This window comes from Tiliqua scincoides, chromosome 3 (genome assembly GCF_035046505.1).
Source record: "Tiliqua scincoides isolate rTilSci1 chromosome 3, rTilSci1.hap2, whole genome shotgun sequence".
NCBI classification, from domain to species: Eukaryota; Metazoa; Chordata; class Lepidosauria; order Squamata; family Scincidae; genus Tiliqua; species Tiliqua scincoides.
In genome coordinates, this window is record NC_089823.1 from 9,162,986 (window position 1) to 9,189,678 (window position 26,693).

The window sequence follows — 26,693 nt, forward strand, 5'->3', positions numbered from 1 at the left end:
CATTTTAATTGTCTAAGGGCACAATCCTAACCAGGTCTGCTCAGAAGTAAGTCCTATTTTGTTCAATGGGGCTTACTCTCAGGAAAGTGTGGTTAAGATTGCAGCCTAAGTTTTTAAATGTTTTCTTGTATGGTCTTCTGGAGGAGAACCTTGACCAGCAGTGTAGCTAGAGGGGGTGCAAAGCATTAACTTTTGCAGGGAGCCTCATTGCAATGTGAAAGCAGCCACTCCCCTTCGGAGCCATTCCAGGTGTGGGAGAGAGCAAAACAGAGGTGTACATTTTGCAACCCCTCTAGCTACACCACTGACCTTGACTCTCAGAGACAACCAAGTGGCTCTTCACAGGTATGCACAAAGGTGCATCCAGGTGCACCAAAAAAAAGTCCCCTTCACTCATGAACAGATTTGACTTTGGGTGGAAGGATTTCCTTTAAAAGCCTCACTAGGAGCTTGCAACACAATACAAAAGGCTCTTTTAAGATGCAATTCTCTCCTCTATTTTTAAATTTAGCTCAGAGATAAATATGTTTATTTTCTATGCTTTTCTTGTGCCTTAGGCATTGCTATAGATGTGCCAACAGAAAGCTGCAGGGCAACTGCAATAGCCCCTGCCCAACATAACTCTTTAGTAAACCTTTTCGAAACTCTTGCAACAAATGAAAGAGAACCAGGAGCCTGCTTCAACTGGTAAACATCAAAAGACCATGTTGCATGCCATTTCCTAAAAGTGAGCATGGGGAAATTAATTTTTGAGAAGTTGGGTGGGTAGGGTTCCATGCTTTCCAAGTTGCATACTAACTGGAGTTTGGAACTACAGAGGCAGTCCCTGGGAAATAATGAAAACAATGAACTCAGTTCCCCCCAACCCGAATCCAAAATCCATTCATCCTTCACAAACTCAGGGATGAATCATGCATCTAGATCTGATTCCACCCCACCCCCATGAGGTGCTCCTGTGATATCCCCAGACTCAGAGCCAACATAATCGTCTTGATCAGGGATGAGGGTGTAGCTCAGTGGTAGAGAATGATGGCAGAAGGCTCCAGGTTCAACCCCTGCCATATCCAGGTAGCGCTGGGAAAGACCCCTACCTGAAATCTTGGATTGCTGCTGCCAGGAAATGTAAGCAAGCATGAACCTAAATTGACCAAACGCCTGGTTCAGTATAAGGGAGCTTTCCATGGGCATCCTGGGATCCCAGGAGCAGAGACAGTGATGAGTTAACTCAATGACTAGCAGCAGGAGGCCTTTGGTCTCTGAGCTTTGAGCAGGAGGAGATATCATAAACCTGTGTCTGCTGCATATTAGAGACCACTGAGGCTCCAGCAATGAATGGAGAAGCAGGGGGCAGCTATAAAACACTTACTTTGCTGCCTGGCTGTTGCTGGTGCAACAACTCACCTTGCCTACCTCCTAGACTTGTGCTCCAATTTTGAATGCTCAACTGCTGCTTCAGCAAACACTGTCATGGATCTGGTCTTTTTTTGCAGTAGTGTAGCTACTGAAATGGCTTCAAAGGGGAGTGGCCGCTTGCACGCCGTGATCAGGTTCCCTGCAAAACTTAGTGCTTTGCACCCCCTCTAGCTATGCCACTGCACTACTGCTCCCTGGTTTCAGGAATAAAATTGAGAATCCAAGACACATTTCAGTGCTAGTGGGAATGGAACACTTATACACACATGACCCAGCCCAACCCTGAGTTTTGAATGATAGGAGGACCAAAGAGAAAGAACACATGGGACACAACACAGTCTAAGCCAGTAAACTCAAGATGCCTGAAAAGTCAATGGGACTTAACTAGAAAAGGCAGCCCTGCACCGAGGGGGGAGGGGCAGAAAGCAAATCCGCAAATCAAATTTCCTGAAGAAAATGAATAAATCTACTTTTAGCAGCAGTTCAGCTTATTAAGCCATCATTTTTAAAGCTACTGGAGAAAATGTAAACCAAAACACAGGAGACTGGAACAAGCACCCCAACAGTTCGTGCCAAACCATTTGCCTATTTAACACAAACTCGGAGCTATTTATGGTGAGATAAGGCCATGGCAAAACTTCTCTCCAGACTTCCATCTGTCACATAAATGTCATGTAAGTGCCATTGGAGCTCAAAGCACACACTGAACATTAAGGAAGCACTTACAGCCCTGATATACCAACAGGGTATATGCTGCATCTTGCGTGGGAGTTTTGAGCTGAGAAGGCCCCTCGACATAAAGGAACATTTGATTCCTTGCCTGCAGTAAGCCCATTCCTACCTCTTGCCCATCCCCAGTGCTAACACACTGTGTTCCCAGATGGGGAGGGTGTGTGTGCAAAACACTAAGTTACTTCAGGAGCCTGGCTGCTGGTATAAAGCGACACTTCAGAACTAACAGAGCTGCATAAGCTTTTGCTTTTGCAACCATGACTGCTCTGAAGGTGAGGAAGAGAGGCTGCTTTACAGCAGCCAGGCTCCTGGAGAAACTTAGAATCCCCCCCCCCCCCCGCCGAATACCAGTGTCCTAACGTACCTGAACTGGGCTTGCTGGCATTAGCAGTAGTGGCCAGGAAGCACCATATAGTGAATCACCTTTTGCGACAGCCATACAGTACATTGTACCACCAGAACACGTTCTGGTAGCTCAGTGGCCCATTAAGATTGGGTCGTTATAATCATAGTTAATTTTGCGGCAGTTTTTTAATATCCAGAGTTTTAATATATTTTTATTGCAGCTGTGAATTATTTTATAAGTAAGGAAACATATTGTTCGGAATTGCAGTTTTATTTACAATTGCTAGAGGTTCAATTGCTAGAAGCCTAGCGTAGTGAGGCTTCATATTATAAAGCAATTTAAAACTGCTTTAAAAAGTAATCCTGTTGTAATGGTACGCGTATATAGCAATAGTCTGTGCCTGCAAAAACCTGCACTTCGATTAGTTTCAAAAAATGGTGGGTAGAAAAATGTTACTATTTATATTTGTAATTCATACCTATAGAGTGCCATTAATGGGCATGTTGTTTTAATTAGGGCTCAGATTAAAATTCCCATCTGACAATGCTCACCTCAAATTCGGAGTTAAGGAGAAAGGGCGACTGGAACCCATGTCAATGTTCAGGGTGGTGGAGATGAAACTAGAGAGCAAACTCTCAGTTCCTCCCAATGGCTGGTGACTGGCCAGTTTTTAAACACAGAAATCTTCTAAAGCCACATCACGGCGATGCAGCAACACTGATGGGGGCTTTTGGTTAAAAAAAGGCAATTCTTAGCTCTGAGTTAGGATTAATAGGGATTATTACAGATTTACACTATCATGCTAATGGCATGATTAGCCATTATCAGAATTATCCAGAATATTAGAATTTTGGAATTCCATTCCAAAGAAGTCCCCCAGCATGAAGTTTGCCTTCTTTGCCACCGCAGCGCAAAGAAGAGTGAAGATCTTACATGCATAGATTTTTAAGCAGATAAAATATAAAATCAATATCAGATAAACATACTAAAAATCAAAACAGCAACCCAAGAACAAGAGGTATTCTAAGGTGGCAAATGCAGAAAGAAATTCTCCCAGCATTCCAGCTCTTGTCTCTGTGGGCAAATGCTGCACAGAAGGCATAGGGCTCACTCACATGTGAACATAACAACATACGAAGGGGCCCTGCTGGATCAGGCCATAGGCCCATCTAGTCCAGCTTCCTGGATCTCACAGCGGCCCACCAAATGCCCCAGGGAGCACACCAGATAATAAGAGACCTCATCCTGGTGCCCTCCCTTGCATCTGGCATTCTGACATAGCCCATTTCTAAAATCAGGAGGTTGCACATACTCATCATGGCTTGTAACCCATAATGCATTTTTCCTCCAGAAACTTGTCCAATCCCCTTTTAAAGGCATCCAGGTCAGATGCCGTCACCACATCCTGTGGCAAGGGGTTCCACAGACCAACCACACGCTGAGTAAAGAAATGAGCATCATGGCTCATAACATGTGATGGACTTTTCTTCTAGAAATCTGTCCAATCCCCCTTTAAAGGCATCTAGGCCAGATGCCATTGCCCCATCCAGTGGCAAGGAGTTCCACAGACTAATTACATGCCGGGTTAAAAAAAATTTCTTTGTTCTAACTCTGGTGACACTCAATTTTAATGGATATCCCCTGGTTCTGGTGCTGTGTGAGAGGGAAAAGAACATCCCTCTATCTGCTCTATTCATCCCCTGAATAATTTTGAACGTTTCAAATTTGGGTGTTGGGTGAAGCGGCAGGATGGTGGGGCTCCCTCATGCATTCGCACTCCATGAAGAGGAAACATTTGAAGATGGCTGAAGACAGTGCCCAGTTCAGGTCCGGGAAGGAGTAAGAACTCCAACAGGTCGGTGTGCAGATGAGTATGAAAGAAGTATAAGGAATGGAAACTTCAAGCTTGAATTATCCAATTCCCTGTCTTCGAGCTTCTTTAATTCCTTATCACCACTAGCTGTCACTAATACCCACCAGAGGTGAAGCTTTACTTGCTGGGACAGCTCTGCCTTCAGGATACCTCCCCCCTGCCAAAAAGTGCGGATGTTTATTTAGTAGACACAGCTGCTACCTCTAGATTCCAGCGCTGAGACCAGTGGAGTAGCTAGAGGGGGTGCAAAGCACTGAGTTTTGCAGGGAGCCTCACCACAGTGAATGTGCCCGTTTTGCTCCCGTTACCAGGAACGGCTCTGAAGGGGAGGGAGAGGGGCCGCTTGCATGCTTCAGTGTGGCTCCCTGAAAAACCTAGTGCTTTGCACCCCCTCTAGCTACACCACTGGCTGAGACAAGGAGAAAGCAAGAAGGAACAGGCACGCACAACTGCAAGGGAGCAAAGCAAATAAATAAATGAGAATGACGAAACTTTCTGAGCCTAACAACTTTGTTTGTCAGTTGCTCTCTCTAATCACAGATGGAAATTAATGAAGTTCTTTCATTCACAGGCTGTTAAAAATCGGGTGCTAATTGGCGGGCTTGAAAGATTTATAGCTGGGGAAACCTGATTAAATGGGGTTGGTTTCCAAGAGCTGTTGCTGGGCTGGAAGTGCTGCAGAGGCACTGCACTGCAGCACAGGGTTTGTTGCAAGCCACAAGACTCAGGGCAGCTTCAGACGATTGTCTGCTCCACAAAAAGAGGGTGTGCATGTTCCCTGCACTTTCTGCTCCTTCTCAACCATGCCACATGGGCAATGCAGTTTTTTGGGGGGTGCTTCCCCTGCCTAGGCGACGTGCAATTTTTTGATGGTATTTCTGCTGGTCTCATTGCAGACTGAATTTCCAATGTGATGATGCTATTGCACACAGTGGCGCCACTAGGATTTGCGTCACCTGGTGTGGGAGGACAGTGTGTCACCCCCATGATGGACTAACTCCTGTGCAGTAGGTGGGGCAATGCCCCGGGTGACGGAGATGGTGAAGCACCATCAACCCACCCCTGCTGGTTTTTTGCCTGTAACATTTCGCAGCATAGAGATATTTAAACGTGGTTTGTTTCATTGCATTCTGCATGAAATTACACCATTGCATGATGTACATGATGGTATTATTCAAAAATACCAAGATTTAAAAAAAAAACCAACAAAACAGCTTAAAAACAGAAGAACTAAAGGAACCAACGCAACAACCAGCAGTTAACACAAAAACCACCCTCTGAAACAAAACGTTTTTCACATGGCTGCTACAAAAATGAAAAAGAAGGAACAAAATGAGCAAGTGTTCCATATTCAGCAACACAACAGGAAAGCCTAGACTTGGGCTACTACCCTCCACTTCTGAGGAAATATGGGTCTCCACAGATGACCTCAGTGCATGGGCCGTAAGCAAAATGATGTGACAGCCCAATCCTAACTTGGACTGGCTCAGAGTGTGTAGCAATGCTGGAACAGCTTCTGCTGCATCCAAAGGGCTAGTAGGAACTGGGCAATGGCCTATTCCACCACATCCCAAATGGGTGAACAAACGTTGGACATGCACCGGGTCAGATGACTGCCCTATGAAGGGAAACATCTGGAGAAATGGAGATTCTATGTGATTTTCTCATGGAATAATTAGAGGTGTTTGAAAATGGTGTTATTACCTTACTCAGATGGAAGCCCATTGTATCCAGTAAGACTTAGGATGTAAACCTAGCTTACTCACCAGAAACAAACACCTCTAGGAATAATACTTGTAAAAACCCCATTGAAAAATGGGGTTTATATTCAACCTGCAAATGTAAACCGCCTTGAGTCTTCGAGAAAGGCACTATATAAATAAATGAATCTGAGTGGGTCCAAAGGCTGTGTCAAGCTGGGGGTATAGGATATTGGCACTGGTGCTGCTGCTGCTATTGGCCACCAGTCTGCTATCTACATGAGGAAGCCCCATTGAACAAAATAGGACTTTCTTCTGAGTAGACCTGGTTAGGATTGTGCCCCAAGTCTCTTCACTCCACCCAAGTCTCAATTGGTGGAGGTAAATTTCTTTCCAACGTTGCAGTACTAGTTTATTTCTAATATTTCGATGATGAACCCATCCTTCAAAGAACAAAAAACTTTTCAGTAAGCGCCAAGAGAACTGGAAAAATGAACTGACATCACTGCACTATAAATTGTCCTGCCATCATGTCTCATCAACCACAGTCACACTGAGCACCATTTTTACATATTGGAAAGACGGGATATAAATGAGGAAACTGAGCGCTTTCCACATGCGCTGCCTCCGACGCATCCTCGGCATCACCTGGCAGGACAAAGTTCCAAACAACACAGTCCTGGAACGTGCTGGAATCCCTAGCATGTATTCACTGCTGAAACAGAGACGCCTGCGTTGGCTTGGTCATGTCGTGAGAATGGATGATGGCCGGATCCCAAAGGATCTCCTCTATGGAGAACTCGTGCAAGGAAAGCGCCCTACAGGTAGACCACAGCTGCGATACAAGGACATCTGCAAGAGGGATCTGAAGGCCTTAGGAGTGGACCTCAACAAGTGGGAAACCCTGGCCTCTGAGGGGCCCACTTGGAGGCAGGCTGTGCAGCATGGCCTTTCCCAGTTTGAAGAGACACTTGGCCAACAGTCTGAGGCTAAGAGGCAAAGAAGGAAGGCCCATAGCCAGGGAGACAGACCAGGGACAGACTGCACTTGCTCCCGGTGTGGAAGGGATTGTCACTCCCGAATTGGCCTTTTCAGCCACACTAGACGCTGTGCCAAAACCACCTTTCAGAGCGCGATACCAGAGTCTTTCGAGACTGAAGGTTGCCAATACAATACAATACAATATGAATTAAACAACCGTGAGGATGACATAATGCATAGGATGATTCTGTCATAGCACACACTGTGATTACCTTAGGTTTAGTCAAAAGTGTGGGGGCCAATTTCACCAAAATGTTCATCAGGCTTGAAAGCTGCTGTCTTTGCATAATCTTTCAGGGATCATTGGAAAGGCTGGAAAGCTTTAATTTTTAGCAAGATCTCTGATTGCCTTGATCACCCATGCAATCAGAACGCAAAGCCTGTTTCCCTTCCTCTTGAGTGGACTTCATTTGTTCTTGCTTGTGTCAGAACATACCTAAATCCAATTGGCTACAGCAGTGGTTCCCACTGGTGGGTCAAAACCTGATGTTGGTGGGTCTCCAAAGAGTGATAGAAAGATCAGATAACTAATTGCCTCAAGCCCTGAGGCTATTGAAAAATTAGATACTGTAATACTGTAATTAGATACTGTAATACTGCTATTTGCCCTGCAAAGTGTGCAGCTCCTGTAGTTTGCAAGCTTGTTTAAATTTAGAAAGATAAAGTTTGAGGGCCTTTTTCGGGTTATTATTACATAAACAAATAAATAATTTCTAGTCTGGTAAAGCTAGGTGGGCCCTAATAGAGTGCTGTTTTAAAAAGTGGGTCCTGGTGCTAAAATGTTTGGGAACCACTGGGCAATAGTGTCTTGTGGTATGTGATCCCTGATTGGCTAGGATTACTGGAGCTCCATGTGATTTAAAAGGCCTGAAGTAAGTCATAAAGGGCACAATCCTAACTCCTTATGTCAGTGCTTTCCAGCACTGACATAAGGGCAATGCAGCTCTGAGGTAAGGGAACAAACATTCCCTTACTTTGAGGAGGCCTCCGTGAGTAACACCCAACTGCAGGATGCAGCACACGTCCCATTGGCACAGCTATGCCAGTGCTGGAAAGTACTGACATAGGGGGGTAGGATTGCACCCAAAAGCTTTTAAAAGTTATACAGCAATATAAACAATGAAGAATTATAACTTGGAGGAAAAATCTTCCAATCTCATTTTAAAAAAAAATTTTTTTTTTAAAGATGTTCACGCACATCAGGTTCAACGTCACATCAGGTTCAAGGTCACCAAGAGCTTTTTGTATCACAGTTTGCCTACCTTCTGGCTGGTATTGTGCTATAATTGTCACAGTCTGGCCTGCTCCTTTCAGTGCTGCAGCAGCTTGTTCATGGGTAGCACCACGGAGATCAATTCCATTCACCTGCAAGGAAGAGGGAGAGACCAAAACAAAATGAGCACACTTAACTCAGAGGGACACTTATTTTAGGATGTTTGTCTTATTTTTAGGGCATTAAGTCATTTAAAAAGCACATAACTAATGAAGAACTGTCAAGGTAGACTGAGATTATTCAGAATGGTTCTGTAGTTCTCACTCAAGAGGAGCACCTGTGTCTGAACTGTACCGCTTCAAACCTCAGATGGGGTGGTGTGCATGATTCCAAGGTTCGAGCCTAGCAATTTTCCACTGGTGTGCAGCAGCACATTGGTATGCCACAAAAGGTCTGCAGGTGTGCCACCCATGTTCGGAGCACAGAATTAAGAATTACTGAAAAACTTTTCTGAGTTCTGCTGCTCTGTTTTTAGGGCATCTGTCTGTAGTAACAAATTGTCTGCCCATCTTTCTTCCACTGGTAGATCTGGTGGAGGAACAACAACAGACAATTCGTTACTACAGACAGCTGCCCTAGAAACAGAGCCTCAGAACTCAGAAGCGTCTCCCAGACTCCCATTCACATTCCTGTGTCTTGCCTCCACTTGCCTTCTTTTGCGCTGTTCTGCCACCTTTTGGAAACTGACCTTCTGCATGTCTACAACTGTTTGTCTATGTCTGGCCCTTCTGTTTGCTGCTTTGGACTGTTACCTAATTACCTGTCTTGGACCCCTTTCTTTCCTAAAAGCAACCTGTAACAGCCATCAATGCAGGACATAGAAAGGGGGGGGTGGTGCAGAATAAAGACAGGCCAAGTATGAACTTAGGGGAGATGCTCCAGACTTGCTTTCTTGCAAATTTTATTATTAAAAGACCCTTTGCTGACAATAGCAATAGTTTGCTGAAAACTGCAGACAATAGCATCATCATAGCTAAAAACAGAAATAGCAGGACATGTTCAACAGGCAGACCGAAACCAGACTACTTCCCTGTTGGAAGGTGGGGGAGAAGGAGCCATGAGAAGGACAATGAAGAGGGGTGGGCGCCGAGTGCATGAGAAGGTCAGCAGAAAGTTACCAGGGAAGGTTAACACCCTTTTTAGGGGACTGTGTTTTGAATGACAACTGAAATGTATAAAAGAGGTTCCCACCCTTTTGAAAGATGCCTTTGAATTTGAGTGTGCAGGCTCTCAAAGGTCACGGACATGTCTTGTTGTTGACCAATAAAGAACTTTCAAAGCCTTCCACCTTTCAGTGTCTGCTCATTTGGCCTCAGCGGCACTGGACAAAATCCACACCTGTCTACCTAACTGGCTTTGCCCTCCTGCAGGGGCTCTAACTGTCTAGTGTCTCTAGTGTCTAGTGTCTAGTGGTGTCTAACCTGTCTACCTAACTGGCTCTGCCCTCGAGCAGGGGTACGGCAGGACCTTGACTGGCCTGGGCTGGACTCACCTCTGGGCCTTCCATTCAACCACTTGCAGTTCTGGGGGCCCTGACACCCACATCCTTTTTTTTGGCTCTTCCAATGGTAAGGAGAAACAGAACGTATTGTTCAACTCTAGAAACAAATTCATCGCATAACTAACCCAGATCTCAGCTTCTCTTTGCACAGAATTTGGGTGCAGAATGTGTATCTATTTTTAGCAGAGAGTATAAACAGCCCTGAGTATATTATGCAACTACTATACTTACACTTAGATGCCTCACTGCCTCTTAATTCTTCCCTTGTTCATCCGCCTTGAAAAGGTGAAAGATGCATGCCCAATCGGCACTTTTGGTTTTTAAAAGATCTTTCCCTTCAGGGCATTGCTGTAGTTCTTACACATTTATGCATGAAATTACTCAACTGTCCTCTTCGGTTAAGCTCAAGACAGTAGCAACAGCAGCAAAAATACAGTACAGATTATAAGAATATATATCTATAGCACTCGTCCTTGACAATAATGCCTAATCTCCCTCTAGCACGGCTCTAGAAAACTTCCAGGCCTTGATTCTGGCAAATCTCCAAAGCCAACTCTGGTTATGGGAATCAGCTGTAGAGACTGGGCAGCAACTGTTACCCTGCACATGCCTGGTCTCGTCTGAGCTCAGAAGCTAAGCAGGGTCAGGCCTGGTTAGTACTTGGATGGGAGACTGCCTGGGAATACCAGGTGCTGTAGGCTTATACCATAGTCTTTCGAGACTGAAGGTTGCCAACCATTGTAGAGACTGACTCTTCTGAACAGTCTCTCTGTTTCCAATTGGCACTGAGCCCAGGGCACCTTCAACATGCTACCAAAAGATGCCCCTGAAAACCATGAAAAGGCATGCAAGCATACATAAGGTAGGACCCATGCAGTTTAGCCACCAGCTCTCCCAGTCCTACGATCAGGATGAGCTGACAGAACGAGTGTTCCGGCAGTGCAGCCAAAATGCCACACCATATAGCACATGACTGGACTGTTCCCAGAAATGGCCAGAAGTGCTCACTGCATGGTTGGCAGCCTGCTTGGCACCCCTGGTGCCAGTAGGTCAGTGGTGGGGGTGGACTGTGGGTAGATAGGGGTAGGGAGCAGTGGTGTCACTAGAGGTTTTGTCACCTGGGGCAGAGGCCAGCACATAACCCCCTTGATGGACCTCATCCCATACGGTGGGCAGGTCAATACCCTGGGCGGCGGGAGTGGTGATGCACCACTGACTTGCTCCCACTGGATTTTTGGCTATAACCTATGACATAATAGAGATATTTCAAAGTGGCTTGTTTCACTGCATTCTGCATGAAATTTTGCATCAAATGATATATAACATGATGGTATTCTTTGAAAATACCAAGATTTTAAAAATTTTGGCCAGTAGTTGTGTCACACACACACACAGCCCCATGTGTGTCACCCGGTTGAGGTCTGGAACCTTAGAAATCCCTCAGGTCTTGTGCACAGGAGAAAAGTTACAGGCACTGTACCTGATGCAGCCTGTTGGTGTTTAATTCTGATGTGCTCCATGTATGTAAGTGGCAGGTGATACTAAGTGCAAACCCTGTGCACCTGAGTTTGGGCGTGGCCTTATGTATAAAGTAGGCCTGCAGACAAACACTCCTGGGGCATAGGGATTGAGGAGCTAGACGTGTGTTGCTGTCTGTCTGACCAGCGTTGCTGTCTGCTATGTTGCTGTAAATATCTCCTGTAAATATATCTTGGTGGTGGAACCCAGACTTCTCTTTGGAGTGGTTATTTGCAGCGATCGTGCCTCCTGTGGGACAGTCTTGATCATCAGCTTTAAGTTTACATAAGAACAGCCCCACTGGATCAGGCTATAGGCCCATCTAGTCCAGCTTCCTGTATCTCACAGCGGCCCACCAAATGCCCCAAGGAGCACACCAGTTTCTGTTGCGCAGCCGTTTATATTGCTCTGCTGGAACCTCCTACACTCCACAACAGTGCACATCCTGCACCACCACTGGGAGGGAGTGGGGGGTATAACTGGGCAGGGGCCAGGAGCAGGGAGATGACAATTGGGGCCTGCTATTTGTTTGCCACAACAAATACAGAGAAGCTACAGGGATGAGAGGATATAACAGCCTGGCCAAGTCAAGAGGGAGTCATATCATTCTGCTCATATGTGGGTCCGACAGTCTTTTCCCCTGCAGATTAAAAAGCACTTTGGGGAAGGTGACTTGGCATTAAACAATGACCAAAGGAAGAAGGGTTAAGCACATTCTTATCACCCACCCTGCATTAACTAGCTACCCGCTTAAAAAAACACCATGCAAAACACGGAGGAAAGGAAACAGAGCACTTTGCAACACATCGATTGAGCCTGAATTACTGAAAGCCTCTCTCAGATAAACTTATTTTCATGGATGGCCTGGCTGAGCCTTCATGCTGTGTGGGCATTATGGTCATTGTTTAAATTACAAGGAAAATCAGAAGACACAGTGGCCATCAGGGCAGATAATGCCAATTAGAGCACATCTAGAGCATACACACAAATCCTGCCCAGGGCAGATGAGACAAACGAGCACATTTCAGGATGCCACTGGCTCTCTCTGATGGTTACAGCTTTCAGTGATAAATCTCATTTTTATCTTTGTGGCACTTTACCCCAAATGTGACAACAGAAAGTGAGAAGCGAGGGGAGGAACACATCAACTGATCAGAGGCAGCACAATTCCACCTGACAGTCTTGGCAGGAATGGTAATTCAGAATGTCTACACTGGATATGAAATCTAATGGAGAAGCAGAAAGATGCTGCAGGTGCCTCTGGGACAGTGGGATCTACTCTGAACTTTGACACTTGCTACATTTCTTCTTTAGACCTCCTAAAGCTAACTGGGATATTAGCAGCTCATATGGGATCAGGGCCAGGGAGGAAAAATTTGTCTAAAATAGGTTCTGGGGGAGAATAAAACATTGGGCAGACACAAGATACCATCAGGGCTAGAGAAGGGCCATGGCTCAGTGGTAGAGAACATGCTTTGCAAAAAGAAGTCTCCAGCTTGATATCTCCAGACAGGGCTGGGAAAGATGCCCTCTGAACAATCAATCTGATGGCCCAGTTCAATTGCATTGCTGTACAGGTGTAGCAGCTGCTGATTTGGTACTAGTCATCACAAATGCGTTGCAAACTATGACTTGTGAGTGAGTAGGCAGCACCAGGCAGGAAGGCCTGAGGTGTCCCTGCTGGTGCCAAATCCACATTACTGGCTGACGACACTGGTAAGTTTTAAGTGCCAAGTAGTGCAGCAACAGGACGGGTTGTGGCATTTTGGGTTGGGGGAGGGCAAGGAGGGGATGATTTAGGACTGGGAGGGAGTGGAGTTTGCAGTGGAGGCCTCCATTGTATCCAAACCCCTGCCCCAGGCCTGCTTGGGGCCTCTCAGACTTTCACCAATGATTTTGCTGGTGCAGATCCAAGTAACCCCATTGGGCAGGCTGGAGCTTGACACAGAGTAAGGGGAAAAGGCTTAACCCAAGGAAACCTCTGGCTGCTCAATTTCATTGCCAGATACAGTGTGGGCTGCGTGGCCCCAATGAACCAGCTCTGAATAAGACCGGGCTGTGGGTCAGTAGGTCAGATGGATTCACAAACAGTGTAGGACCCAAAATCTATAGATAATGAAGTGACAAGCAATTGATATGCCTGAACCCTGGAGGAAGGAGACTATCATAATTAATTAATTTCTGGATCACCCTCACCCCCAGATTTCTATGGATGGAAAACCTCATGGTCAGGAAGAAGGTTAGGCCAGCACTGCACCTCATGACACGTGTGTGTGTGTGTGTGTGTGTGTGTGTGAGAGAGAGAGAGAGAGAGAGAGAGGTTTTAATTTGACAAAATATAGAAAAGAAACTGAGTGAGGCTGCAATCCTAACCACACTTTCCTGAGAGTAAGCCCCATTGAACAAAATAGGACTTACTTCTGAGTAGACCTGGTTAGGATTGTGCCCTGAATCATAGAAGCAAACAGGCCAGTCTTTAAAATGTGGCTTTGGCAAAGAAAACCTGAAGACTTAGCCAGTCGGCGCAGGCCCAAAAGACTGGCAAAATTAGGCCACGGAAATGGCCAAAAATGAGATTGTGGTGGTAGGAGGTGAGTTATTGTTTTGTTCTGCATGTCTGAGAGGAAGAGGGCGAGTGAGTGAGTGAGCGACTGAGAAAGAGAGCCTGTGCGTGGCGGGGCCTGTGTGGGAGATGAAGTGAGGGGAACTGTGTAGGAGGGACAGAGCTAAACCTGTGCAGCGGTGGTGGCAAAAGGGAAGAGCACCCTCAGAAAAATGAGAGAGGGGCAGAGCAGACAAAGAACAGAACAGCATGGGTTGATTGCTGCAAAGGTCAGGGATGGAATGATTCCGTTCTCACAACAGAGAGGGCAGGCCAGGGCCAATGTGTGGGAGTGCATGCCTGAAAAGTAAAAGAAACACAGGAGCAATAACAAGAACTGTGCTAACATTTCTATGGGGGCTTCGATATGAGGGTGTAAGACGCAGACAGAACTCAAGGATGGATGATGAGAGGGAAACTAGGGGATGTGGCTGCAGATCAGTGGCAGGATCATGCTTTACATGCAGAAGGTTCAATCTCTGGCATCTCCAGATATAGAAGTAGCAAGGCTGGGAAAGACAGTGGTGGAGCTCCCCAGCACTGAACCCTGGGGCAAAGGTCCGTGATGCCACCCCCCCGCGGAATGAGGCTGCCCCCCACGTGCAAATCTTTCCCACTTACCTGGAGCTGACAGTGCATCACACAACTCCAGGACACATCAGAGAAGCCTCCTGAAGTTTCTCCAATGCTTTAGACCAAGGGTGCCCAAACCTCGGCCCGGGGGCCACTTGCGGCCCTCAAGGACTCCCAATCAGGCCCTCAGGGAGCCCCCAGTCTCCAATGAGCCTCTGGCCCTCCACAGACTTGCTGCAGCCCATGCTGGCCTGACGCAACCGCTCTCAGTGTGAGGGCAACTGTTCAACCTCTCGCCTGAGCTGTGGGATGAGGGCTCCCTCCACTGCTTGCTGTTTCACATCTGGGATGCAGCGGCAGCAAAGGCTGGCCTTGCTTTGTGCAAGGCCTTTTATAGGCCCTAAGCTATTGCAAGACCTTCATTCATTCAAATAAGTTCCATCTCTAATGTATTCATTTATGTAAATTCATTCAAATTTGAAATGTAAATTAATTCTTTTTTCCCCCTGCCCCTGACACAGTGTCAGAGAGATGACGTGGCCCTCCTGCCAAAAAGTTTGGACACCCCTGCTTTAGACTGTGCTTCTGAAAAACTGGAAGCAGAGTTTCTGACCCTGTTGGGAGCCTCAGAGAGGCTTCCATGGGGTCCTTAAGGTGCAAGAGGCTCCGCACCTGGGGCATTTGCCCCATAGAATGAATGGGAGGTCCGTCACTGGGGAAAGACAAACGCTGGAGTAGTTGGTTTAGTGGTTTGGAAGGACTTCAACCTGGAAGATCCAGGTTCAAATCCCTGCTCAGTCATGAAGCTTCCTGGGTAATCTTGGGCCAGTCGCTCTCTCTCAGCCTCACCTACCTCACAGGGTTGTTGTGAAAACAAAAGGAGGCAAGGACCTATTTCTATTGCCCTGCACTCCTTGGAGGAAGGGCAGTATAAAAATGTGAAAAATGAATTTCATTTATTACAGAGCTAGATGGGACAATGATGTGACTCAGTGGGTGGTTGGTGCACATACAAACCATGGTTGACACCAGGGCCAGCCCAAGATCTCCTGGTGTATGAAGCAGCATGCTAAGTGCTAGCCCCCCTTATATGGTGATATGCCAGCCTCTGCCCCTCCAGCACTCTAGCCCACCCCTCCCCTCCCCTGCCCTCCCCTCCATACTTCTGTTTTGTCTCCCTCTTCCTTTTCCAATCTAGGGAGAGGGAGGAGAAGGAAATGTAGAAGCAAGTGAGCAGATAGAAGTGGGCACCTTCCCACTAATTTGCTGCCTGACGCAACTGCCTCACTTGGCCTCATGGATGGGCCAACCCAGGTTGGTGCTGTCATTTTGAAAAAAAAAAGTGAAATTTGAAGCGAATTTTTGGGACAAATCCAGCTCCCAAGAAGAAGCAGTGGCAGACTTTCAGGGGAGCCCAAATATGTTTCTACAAGACAAGTGCAATTTGTTATGGAGTTTCTGTGTATCTCTGTGCACAGGTTTGGGAAGGAGCCATTGCTCAGCCAAGTGCAAGTACATACTTTCCATGCAGAAGGTCCCAGGTTCAATGCCTGGCTGTGCTGGGAAAGCCTTGTCTGAACCCCTGGAGAGCCAATGCCTGTCAGTGTAGACCAGTGCTTCCCAAACTCCTTCAAGGGAGTTGGGAGCACTGCAAGTCGATGCAGGGGAGGGGGGAAGGCAGTAACATGATTCCCAGGATTGTGCTGCTGCCGGGGATGGGAAGGGGGTTTTCTATTTACCTATCCTATTTATTTACTAGCTCTGCAGTCCTGGGGGGGGGTCTTGGGAGCCCTCTGTAGGTCTCCCCATGCCTGCAAAAAGAAGAAAGGTCACTTCATTGCTCCCACTGCCCAAAATGGCTTGGAAGGAGAGGGGGAGGGTCCGCTTGCACGGCTCATTCAGGCACCTGTAGAACTTAGTGCTTTGCACCCCCTCTAGCTATGCCACTGGTTGCATTTATTACCTGAAGAATATCAACATCTTTGCTCAGGCCAGCTTCAACTGGTGAGCAGGTACACAATGCAAGAGACTGCTATTGGCTGCTACTTATGAGCTTTTCATCAATCAGGTCTAAAGGAATACTTAACCCTGTGCTGCCATCTTGTGGAGCTTGAGGGAAGATCAATAATGAAATGAAAATGCGTATCTCCTTCAGTGGTTTGCGGAACTAAAAGGGCATTCATATTGCAATTGCCAGCATTCATTGCTGTTTGCACTGTATAAGTGTTGCCTACAACTGGTAGTACTGTACAAGTTGACCCTGGCAAAGTGGATTATTGCTCAGGACCACTTCTGTGCAATCAAGGGAAACAGGCTTTTGTGCAGCATCCCACAGTCACTATTGGGGCCAAACTAGACTTTATATCTCCACACTGCTCCTAGGTATGCCTTTGTTTTCCGCACTATGCATGAATGACTGTTGGGACTGGGTCTCTATGGCTGCTTTTAAATAACGGACAAGATAATCAAAGTTCTAGACACTAGACTCTGATGTGATCTTCAATTTACCCACCGGTATAAAGCAGCCTCATAGTTCTATTTTAGGGAACTGTCTTTGGTACTGAAACAAGGCAAGTGTTTTGCCTACAGCATCCTGCTTGATGCATCTAACACGACAATGAGAAATGGATGGACATGTACCTTCCCGTCTCTGAAATGTCTGACAGTGGCAGGCTAGGAGAGTGAGGAACATGCTTGAATACCACTACTAAAAGATGCCACCAACTATTACAATGTAGCAAATGCGCATAAGTTAGCTTTAACTATCTTACTAAACAGAAGGTTGTGGCCAACTTCTTGCAGTTGCTTGACATGACTATCAACTGGCACATGTCTGTGCCCACACTCCTGGGAAACATAGAGATTTAGAGACACAATGCCTGTCCTTGTCTACACAACTTGCCTACAGAATGATTCCCTCCCCCTCCCCCCAAAAAAGGAAAGTTGTTTGAAATCTCTGTAGATTGGCTATTCAAGGTGCTGTTGCTGACACATTAGGAACTGGGCAGGTAGAATTCCATGGCTCTATTTATGTATTGAAAGAAGGGATGGGCAAGTCCAGTGCAGCTTGAGTCAAATCAAGTCACGAGTCTCTGCCCCCCGTGACTCGACTCAAAAACAAGTCCTGACAGGGACGCATTCTGAGTCACCCAGAGAGGTTATGCGACTCAAAAAGACTCAAGTCACAAGTCATTCCAATTAAAAACCCAGCCATGGGAAAAAACAGGCTGCAGGCTCTGAAGGGGAGGAGGCCTCCTGCACACTTGCAGTGAGGCTCCATGCAACAGGTAGTGCTTTACAAGCCATGGTGAGACTCCCTGCAAAACATAGTGCTTTGCACCCCCTCTAGCTATGCTACTGGAGCCCACAGGAGCCAGCAACGCAGCTGGAAAGCATGATCACTATGAACCACCTCCTCTCCCTCCCAGGGCTTCTCCAGCTAATTCTAAGGCAAGAACTCCCTTCAGCTCCTCCTTCTCCCCTACCTCCTTGGAGCGAGGCAGAATGGCACTGCCAATATCCTAACCCCTTCCTGGGCCTGATCCTGAGGTGCAGGGCAACATGAAGTTACAATAGCTATGTAGCTGTCATAGGTCTGAGTTGACTCTCTCATGCCATGAAGGGAGCAATTGTTCCCTTACCTAGAGGAGACCTTCTGGACTGCCCTCCACCATAGGATACGGGATTGGGCTGTTCATCAACTTGGATGAGTATAAGTTTAAATAAAGGAATAGTGGATTATTCACGGGTTGCAACTGTGCATCTCTACCCAGTTTTCTGGGTTTCTCCCCTTAACAATTCTGAAGAATTTTGGTAAGCAAATCTAGCCTCTCGTGCTGAGGTCTATCCATCCGTGGACTTGCTCCAGTAAACTGTTTAATGATAATTGTTTCTGAAAGAGCTTTGCACAGCCTAATGCGAACTTTTACATGGGATGGATAGGGAAGAATACATTTCTTATTGTTATTTGTGCTTGATTAACTCAAATTATGCTCCATTCTGAAACTGCTGGAGGAAATACATGATGCCTAATTGGATGATTGCTTCTATTACATTTGACCGATGAAACACAAAATCTAATTTTCAGTGCCACAATAGCTTGCACACAACGTGACTGCAAACTAAAGTTAAATCCCCTGGCCCCAAACCAGATATAATTCTGCAAAACAATAAGGTTACAATCCTATATACACTTACCTGTGAGTAAATCCCATTGAATATGGCGAGACATACTGGTGAGTAAACATGCATCGGATTGCACTGTCAGGGCGCAATCCTAACCCACTTTCCAGCACTGACTTTGATGCAATGCAGCCCCAAGTTAAGGCAACAAACATGCCCTTACCTCGAGAAGGCCTCTTTGACTGCCTCCCCACTGGAGGATAAGGTACATGCCACATTGGCATAGTTATGACAATGCTGGAAAGTTGGTTAGGATTGCGCCCTCAATGTGCAATTGAAGGCTTTGGCCATAGGTGCCCATTTCCGCTGAAATCTCACTGAGGACAGGGGCTGCATGCCTGAAACTGCTCTGAGCAAATGCTCCCAAATCCACCTAACTAACCATAGGCTACTTCCATGTAGCCATTTCCTTGCCAGATCAGGTGCTTTTGGTCATTTCACTATCGCAGGACCACTTCTGGGGTTTGTTCATTTGTTAAAAAAAATTACATAAGAACATAAGAACAGCCCCACTGGATCAGGCCATAGGCCCATCTAGTCCAGCTTCCTGTATCTCACAGCGGCCCACCAAATGCCCCAGGGAGCACACCAGGTAACAAGAGACCTCATCCTGGTGCCCTCCCCTACATCTGGCATTCTGACACAGCCCATTTCTAAAATCAGGAGGTTGCGCATACACATCATGGCTTGTAACCTGTAATGGATTTTTCCTCCAGAAACTTGTCCAATCCCCTTTTAAAGGTGTCCAGGCCGGATGCCGTCACCACATCCTGTGGCAAGGAGTTCCACAGAACTCCCTTACCACTTCATAGGTACTCCCTATTCCCTAGTAGGAATTCCCTACTACTTACCTAGTATTACTACCTAGTATACTACCTACCTAGTATTCCCTAGTAGGTTCTACTTCATAGAACTCCCTATTCTTCATAGGGTGGCAATGGCCATGTTATGGGAGCTCTGTGAATGATATTCCCACCACCTTTTTCTTCAGGCAGGGCAACAGGTGAAGGGAGGGTGGTTAACCCTCTCCTGCTGCACTGATTCCTCAACTTGAATCATGCCCCCCCCCCCCCCAAAAAAAAAAAATCAACCTGCTATTAACCGTGGAAAAGAAAAGTTTTGGTACATATTTTTTGTGCCTGTAATTTTTGTGCTTTACCCCTCCAAAGCTACCAATAGTTACAAAGGTGATTTTTGGGTGGCTTGTCTTACAGGGATAAAGGAAATACCTGCATTATTATTATTATTATTATTATTATTATTATTATTATTATTAGACCAGCAATTTTCAACCAGTGTGCTGTGGCACACTGCTGTGCTGCGAAAGGACAGCAACTGTTACCCTGCACATGCCTGATCTTGTCTGATCTTGGAAGCTAAGCAGGGTCAGGCCTGGTTAGTACTTGGATGGGAGACCGCCTGGGAATACCGGGTGCTGTACGCTTATACCATCGTCTTTCGAGACTGAAGGTTGCCAACCATTGCTCATCGTGCCACAAGAGTTTGGAGCAAAGCAGTTGAAAATAATTGAATATCTGCTGCTCTGTTTCTAGGGAAACTTTCTGCAGTAACAAATCAGTCCTTCTTCCTCTGCTGACTCTGCAGAAAGGGTGACAGACAATTTGTTATTACAGACAGTTGCCCTAGAAACAGAGCTGCAGAACCCAGAAGAGACATCACAAGAGTCGAAGAAGAGTGAGAAAACCACAAACAGTGTGCAATGAAAAGAAAAATGAAAATTGCTGGATTAGACACATCCCCTTTGTCCCGCACTATGACCCCATCCAAAAATGTTCTGAGTTCCAATCCCACCTATTTTGGCCCTTATTGTGCTATAATGCTTATTCAATTCTTCTGATTCGACTGTTATTTTGTTGCACTATAGGATGCTCTTACTGGGTCACAGCCAGTGTCCAGTAGTACACGTGTAATCTATGTATATACTAGCTAGGCCCCCTAACGGGCTCTCTCCTTGTTATACTCTTAAATGCTGTGGCTTCTATCTCCGACATCAGGCCAAGAAACGGGACCCAGGGTAAAAGCATACTAAAAGTGGCTGTCCCACTTCTCAGTGTTTTTTCTGTAAGTAAATAGGATGCAATTGGTTAAGAGCAGAGAGTCACTGGCTCAGCCCATCCATGAGACTGACCGAGGCACTCATCTGAGGCAGCTGTCTGGCAGGGGAGCCTCCTTTGCTACTCTTCTTCCTCCTGCTACTCCTTGACAAGGAAGTGGAAATTTGGAGGAGAGGAGAGCATTGAGTTAGAGCAGTGCTTCTCACGTGTTTAGCGCCGGGACCCACTTTTTAGAATGAGAATCTGTCAGGGCTGATCGGAAGTGATGTCATGACTAGAAGTGACATCATCAGGCAGGAAATTTTGTAACAATCCCAGGCTGCAATCCTACCCACACTTACCCAGGAGTAAGTCCCATTGACTATCATTGTTCAAAGAATATAAATAGTAACTTATTCAAAGTACAGGTCTGCAACATTTCCCCAAATGCAGTCACATACCATGCTAGCATCAGGAATAATATATTAAAAACAAAATTTTGAAATGCATGGGGACCCACCTGAAATTGGCTCGTGACCCTCCTAGTGGGTCCTGATCCACAGTTTGAGAAACGCTGAGTTAGAGCATCTGGTGCTCTAATCCAGAGCATCAGAGCAGACAGCTGTGTCCCGAAGAAAGCGTCCAGGCGTGGCATGGAGTTTTCTGTTCCATGACGCAGCCCCGTGTTTTGCTGCCGATCATCTCAGAGCCTTGCAATGGGTCTCTGCTTGCGCTGTCCGTTGCCCTAGCATGCCCTGTTCTGGGGCAGAAGCAGCTGCCTGGCAGGAGGTTCTGAGATGATTGGCAGTGTGGAGTTGCAGCGCAGAACAGAAAGCGATGTGCCCAGACCAGTGGTGTCACTAGGATTCGCGTCACCCAGTGCAGGAGGCCTGCGTGTCACCCCATGCAGTGGGCGTGGTTACATACCATTGCCCCACCCCAACTGGTTTTTTGACTGTACCTTTTGTTAGAACACAGATATTTCAATGTGGTTTGTTTCATTGCATTCTGCATGAAATTACGCATTGATTGATATATAACATGATGGAATTTTTCCTCCAAATTCTGATTTTGAAAACTTGTAGAGTCACACATATACACACCCCGTGCCAACTTACTAACAACTTATTGCAGCAGTTCTCAAACTTTTAGCACATGGACCCACTTTTTAGAATGACAATCTGTCCAGGACCCATAGGAAGTGATGTCATGGCCAGCAGTGACATCATCAAGCAAATTAAAATAAATAATTATAAATAATTAAATTAAAATAAAATAAATAATTAAATAAGGGGCAGCCAGTCCTGTTCCACCAAGTGAATCTACTCTGAAGTAAGTCCTATTGTGGTCAATGGGGCTTACTCTCAGGAAAGTATGGGTAGGATTGCACCCTGTGATCTCAAGCCTATGCATGTCTACTCTGAAGTAAGTCTCATAGTGGTCAATGGAGCTTACTCTGTAGCCTGCCTGCAACACTCCCCCCCCCCCAAGAATCAGTGAGATTTCCAGCCCTCCCCAGTGCCCAGTTTAAAGTTCTTCTATTTCAGGCACATCAAGATAAAGACCCTCCTGGCTTTGCAAGTGTAAAGCAGAAAACTTCCCCTTACCAGCTCAAGCCTCTTTTTTGTCCTTTTTAGTGTGTGTGGGGGGGGAAGGCTGCCTTCTAGAGCAGCTCCATTGGATCGGGACCATTCTGGTGTCCTCACATTCCCCTTTGCCTGGCCTGACCAAAAGGCAAGGCACGTCTGCCTATTCGCACGTAAACGCGACTGTGAGGCTGCTTTGCTTTCCATAGGGCTCCATAGACTGCAGCTGGGAGAGAGGAACCTCCTTCTCAGGTGTTTTTGGGAGCTGCACTCATTGAATCAGGACCATTCTGACGTCCTTGGAGTCCTCTCTGCCTGCCCTTTCCTAAGGACTATGGCAAGTACGCCTACTTGTGAGTAAAAGCGGCCACGTGGCTTCATTTCCGGCTCAGTAGACGCAGCTAGGAGGGAAGCAGGGACCTCCTCGGGCGTTTTTGGGGGGGCTGCATTCATTGGATCAGGACCATTCTGGTGTCATTGGATTCCTCTCAGCCTGCCCTTTCCGACGGACTAAAGCAAGTCTGCCTACTCACGGGTAAACACGAGATATGGCTCACTTTCACTTTCCATAGGGATAAATTCCTTTTTCCTTCTGGTTTTTTGGCCATAACGTTTTAACAAAAGGAGCAATTTCTATTCTGTTTTTTGCATTGTGTTCTGCTGGACTTTCCACATCCAATGGTGTATGGCACGATGGGGTAGATCCTACGGCCACGATGTTAGCGTGTCCTCCCCAGGGCGCGTCACCGCCCCAGGCGCGTCACCTGGTGTGGCCCGCACCTCCCCGCACCTCCCTAGCGATGCCCGTGGCTCAGACATCTTTTTTGAGACACTGGATCCGGCCTGCAGGCCGCGGTTTGGTGAGCACCAACCTCTTCCCCTCCCCATTTTCATTTTCAACCTGTTTCCCTCTTTCATTTTGAGGAGAAGTTGGAGAAAGAGTGACAGAGGCAGCTGCTGGTGTGTTCTTGGGGTACAGCATTTGGCGCACCACCCCAAATGTGAGGACGTAATGCACCAATCTTGTCATCCCTGTGAGGGACAGCAATGACGCTTGGTAAAATGACTTTAATATACAGGTCATGCCTTGCTATCCACTAGGATTCTGTTCCAGAACCCTCAGTGGGTTAAAAAAAATCCGTGGATACCAAATCAGTGGAAAAATAGCTTTAAAGACCCACTTCCATGTTTCTAGGTAGAATGAAATTATTCCATTAGATTCCATTATTCACCCCATCCAGTGTCTGAATGCAGAATAGCATCTATATCGATGCATGCTGGATGATGGAGGAGCAAGAAACCCAAAAGTGGGTCTCTAAAGCTATCTTTAACCCTGAGAAGCTTGCAACCGGTGCAATTTGACAACACAAAGGTAGGAAATGGGATTTTGTATATGAGGTGTATGGATTCAGTTCCTTGGCCACAGTAAAAAGGGATGGAATGTCAGGAGCCAACATTTTTATGTATAGATGTTTGTGAACTCATTGTGCTGTGTCTGAAACCCACTTTTACTCATACATAGATTACTCAAAATATGGGCCCCCTGACTGTGCAGATCCCTCAAACACAGAAGCATTATTCTTTAATTCCAAGCTATCCATGAACAAATGAAAGAGCAATTATGGCAATGTCACAGAGACTAAATGTGCCAAATGAAGCCACAGGCTTAACAAAGCTTTTTATAATCCGTTGTAAATTTGCAAATTTGAAAAATGAATTGTGGAGCCGCCATCCAATTCATTACAAACACAGATAACGGATGTAGCATAGTTTGCCTAAACTCTTCTCTGGGATGCTTGCCAAGCTCACTCAAGCACACTAGATGGTGCACTTGGTCTTCATTTGCCAGTCTTAGCATCCTGCAGAAAAAAAGTACAGCACAGATCCAGTCCCGTAGAAAGAGGAGGAACAGAGTCCAATTTTCAACCCAAACCTGCCCCACAATGCACTGCTGAAGATTCCGCTCTCCATTCTGCTCTCCAGAGAGGTAATTTCTGATATGGGCGAGAGGAAGTAGTACCTTTATATGCCCAGTCCTCTCTGCAGAAAGTGCTTATATTCTGGCAGCGCAGGGAGTGTTCTGGTGATGTGTAAGCTGGGCCCCTGTTGCATGTTCTCAGGCTGCAGCTGCAAATGGCAAGCAGTGCCCCCCATGCTGCTGCAGCCCCACTGACTCCCCTGATGGTGATAAGCTGGCATTGGAGGAGGCTGGGCGGGTGGGGGGGGGAAATCGGGGCGAAAAGGTGAAGGATTGGGGCAGGGATTGGAGCTGCCAGAGTAGGTAAGTAAAATAAATTTTTATCCCTTGTGCCATGCTCTCCAGCCAGCTTCAGGATGCAGCAGGGGCTGCGTCAGTGCCACTGTGCACTGCAGGCTGGCAGTGGATAGGATTGGGGCCTAATTAAGTTCAGCATAAGCTCCCCCTTGAAGCCTTGGGTCTTCTTGCCTGCATGCATGCATGCTCACGTAGGTCCCAGCATTAAACAAGAGATCCATTCCTTTGTTGTCTGAATGGTTAAATGCTACAAAGTGCTCCGGGAATGGTTGGGATGACGCATCTCCTTTCTATGATGGCTCAAGGCAATGTTTACCTTCCTGGTCCGTCCAGGTTTGATGACTTGGTGCTCTGTGTCAAAAGAATTCTACTTCCAAGGCAGCTCCTCTCCCCTTTTTCCATACACACTATTTTGTTCTAAGAAGGGTGGGGTTCAGTTGTCCTCTCACACCGAGGACAGATCTCAAGGCCTATCTTATGCCCAGGCACACCTCTTGGTTCCTTGGAGACCGAAATGCCCAAAGAAGACCAGGGAAAAGAGAAGCCCATATTCCTCCTTTATGGGCAAAGCATGTCAGCAGCCTATACAGATGGCTTGAACACAGAAGCTGTTGCTTCAGTCCCAGAAAAGCAAGTCCACCTAGTCCAGTCAATGCCACACCATTGGATAACAAGACCATCTTGATGCTTTTTGTTGGATACTCCTTTCTCTATTCTTTCAATGTTTTCTTTAACTTGTCTAAAAACTCTGATTACTTTCTTCATTCTAGTCCAGGGGTGCTCAATAGGTGGATCGCGATCTACCAGTAGATCGCGAAGCAAAATGAGTAGATCGCGGAGTGCCAACCCCCCCTTCAGGTGCCTCTGGGAGGAAACGCCGGGAGTAAGGCCCATTGTACTCAATGGGGCTTACTTCCAGGTAAGTGTGGCTAGGATTGCAGCCTCACAGCCTAATCCTAGGCATGTCTACTTAGGAGTAAGTCCTTTTATACTCAGTGGGGCTCAAGGTACACCAACATACATTGTACACATAAATGTTATATGTTATGATGGCGCGAACATTGTAAAAAAAACTCTTGTAGATCTCTGGGCCTTGCTGGGTTTCAAAGTAGCTCTCGAGCCAAAAAAGTGTGAGCACCCCTGTTCTAGTCCCTTACAGTTGCCACCATAATACTTAGCCCAGTGCTATCCAGCTTTCCAGTGACAAGGCAACCATGTCAGCGGGGTGCACGGTGCCTCTTGTGGTGGTGAGGGAGTCATGGAGGCCACCTCCAGGTAAGGCAACATTTGTTCCCTTATCTTAGGGCTGCTATGCAGCTGCATCAGTGCTGGAAGAATGGAAAGTTGGTCAGGATTGGGATGTTAATGTTATAACAGGATTGGGATGTTGTAATGTGATTACAAATCAGATAAATAAATTAAATAAATAAAATTATAAGGGCCAAACCTCTGCATCTACAAAGGCTTCCTCCTTCAGTGTCTGTGAATACCCTACAAGTACCGGGGACCAATCAGGATGCTTGTCTCTGGTTTCCTACCACATAGTGGTTTAAATTGATAGGCAGTGAAAGCTGGTGAGGTACAGGGAGGTCTTGGGATTTTCAGGGAGTGTTCTTGTACCCTGCTTTTGACACAGCATTTCACAGTAGAAGTACCAGATTCACATCTCCATCCAACCATGAAGCTCAGAGAAGTAAGTGAAACATGTAGGGATAGGGTGAGTTTAATAGAGTCAGCGAGAAGGTTTCTATGCTCTGTATATCTCTGAATGGGCAGGATTCTGTCTCTGCACAGAAGAGATGCATTGCCTCTTCTTGGAATGGTCCCTGGCTGCTAGGCTCCGGTGCCTTGAATGCTGGTGGAGCCCACAGTGCCAGCAGCTTGTGTAATGTAACATGTTACAGGCTGTAAAACTAGCAACTAAGAGTGAATTAAGAATAACTTAAGAAATATTGAGCACTTGTTATTAAGAGTCCGCGATCCTTTGCTCTGTAAAGCAGTTGGACCATGAGGAGTGAATCAGA

The 26,693-nt window shown here is 46.4% G+C and overlaps 1 protein-coding gene and 2 pseudogenes across 6 annotated transcripts in view; 2 read left to right on the forward strand and 1 right to left on the reverse strand.

Annotated features, from left to right (window-relative positions):
• DLG2 (discs large MAGUK scaffold protein 2) overlaps window positions 1-26,693 on the reverse strand; it is a 1,048,787-nt gene that overhangs the window by 152,255 nt on the left and 869,839 nt on the right. For all 6 annotated transcript variants that reach the window (XM_066618862.1, XM_066618867.1, XM_066618866.1 and 3 more), the window contains one exon: window positions 8,368-8,470. In XM_066618862.1, the coding sequence (XP_066474959.1) occupies window positions 8,368-8,470 (103 nt within the window). The remainder of the gene's footprint in view (window positions 1-8,367; window positions 8,471-26,693) is intronic.
• On the forward strand, window positions 10,464-10,580 carry LOC136646225 (5S ribosomal RNA; annotated as a pseudogene).
• Window positions 20,079-20,198, forward strand: LOC136646564 (5S ribosomal RNA; annotated as a pseudogene).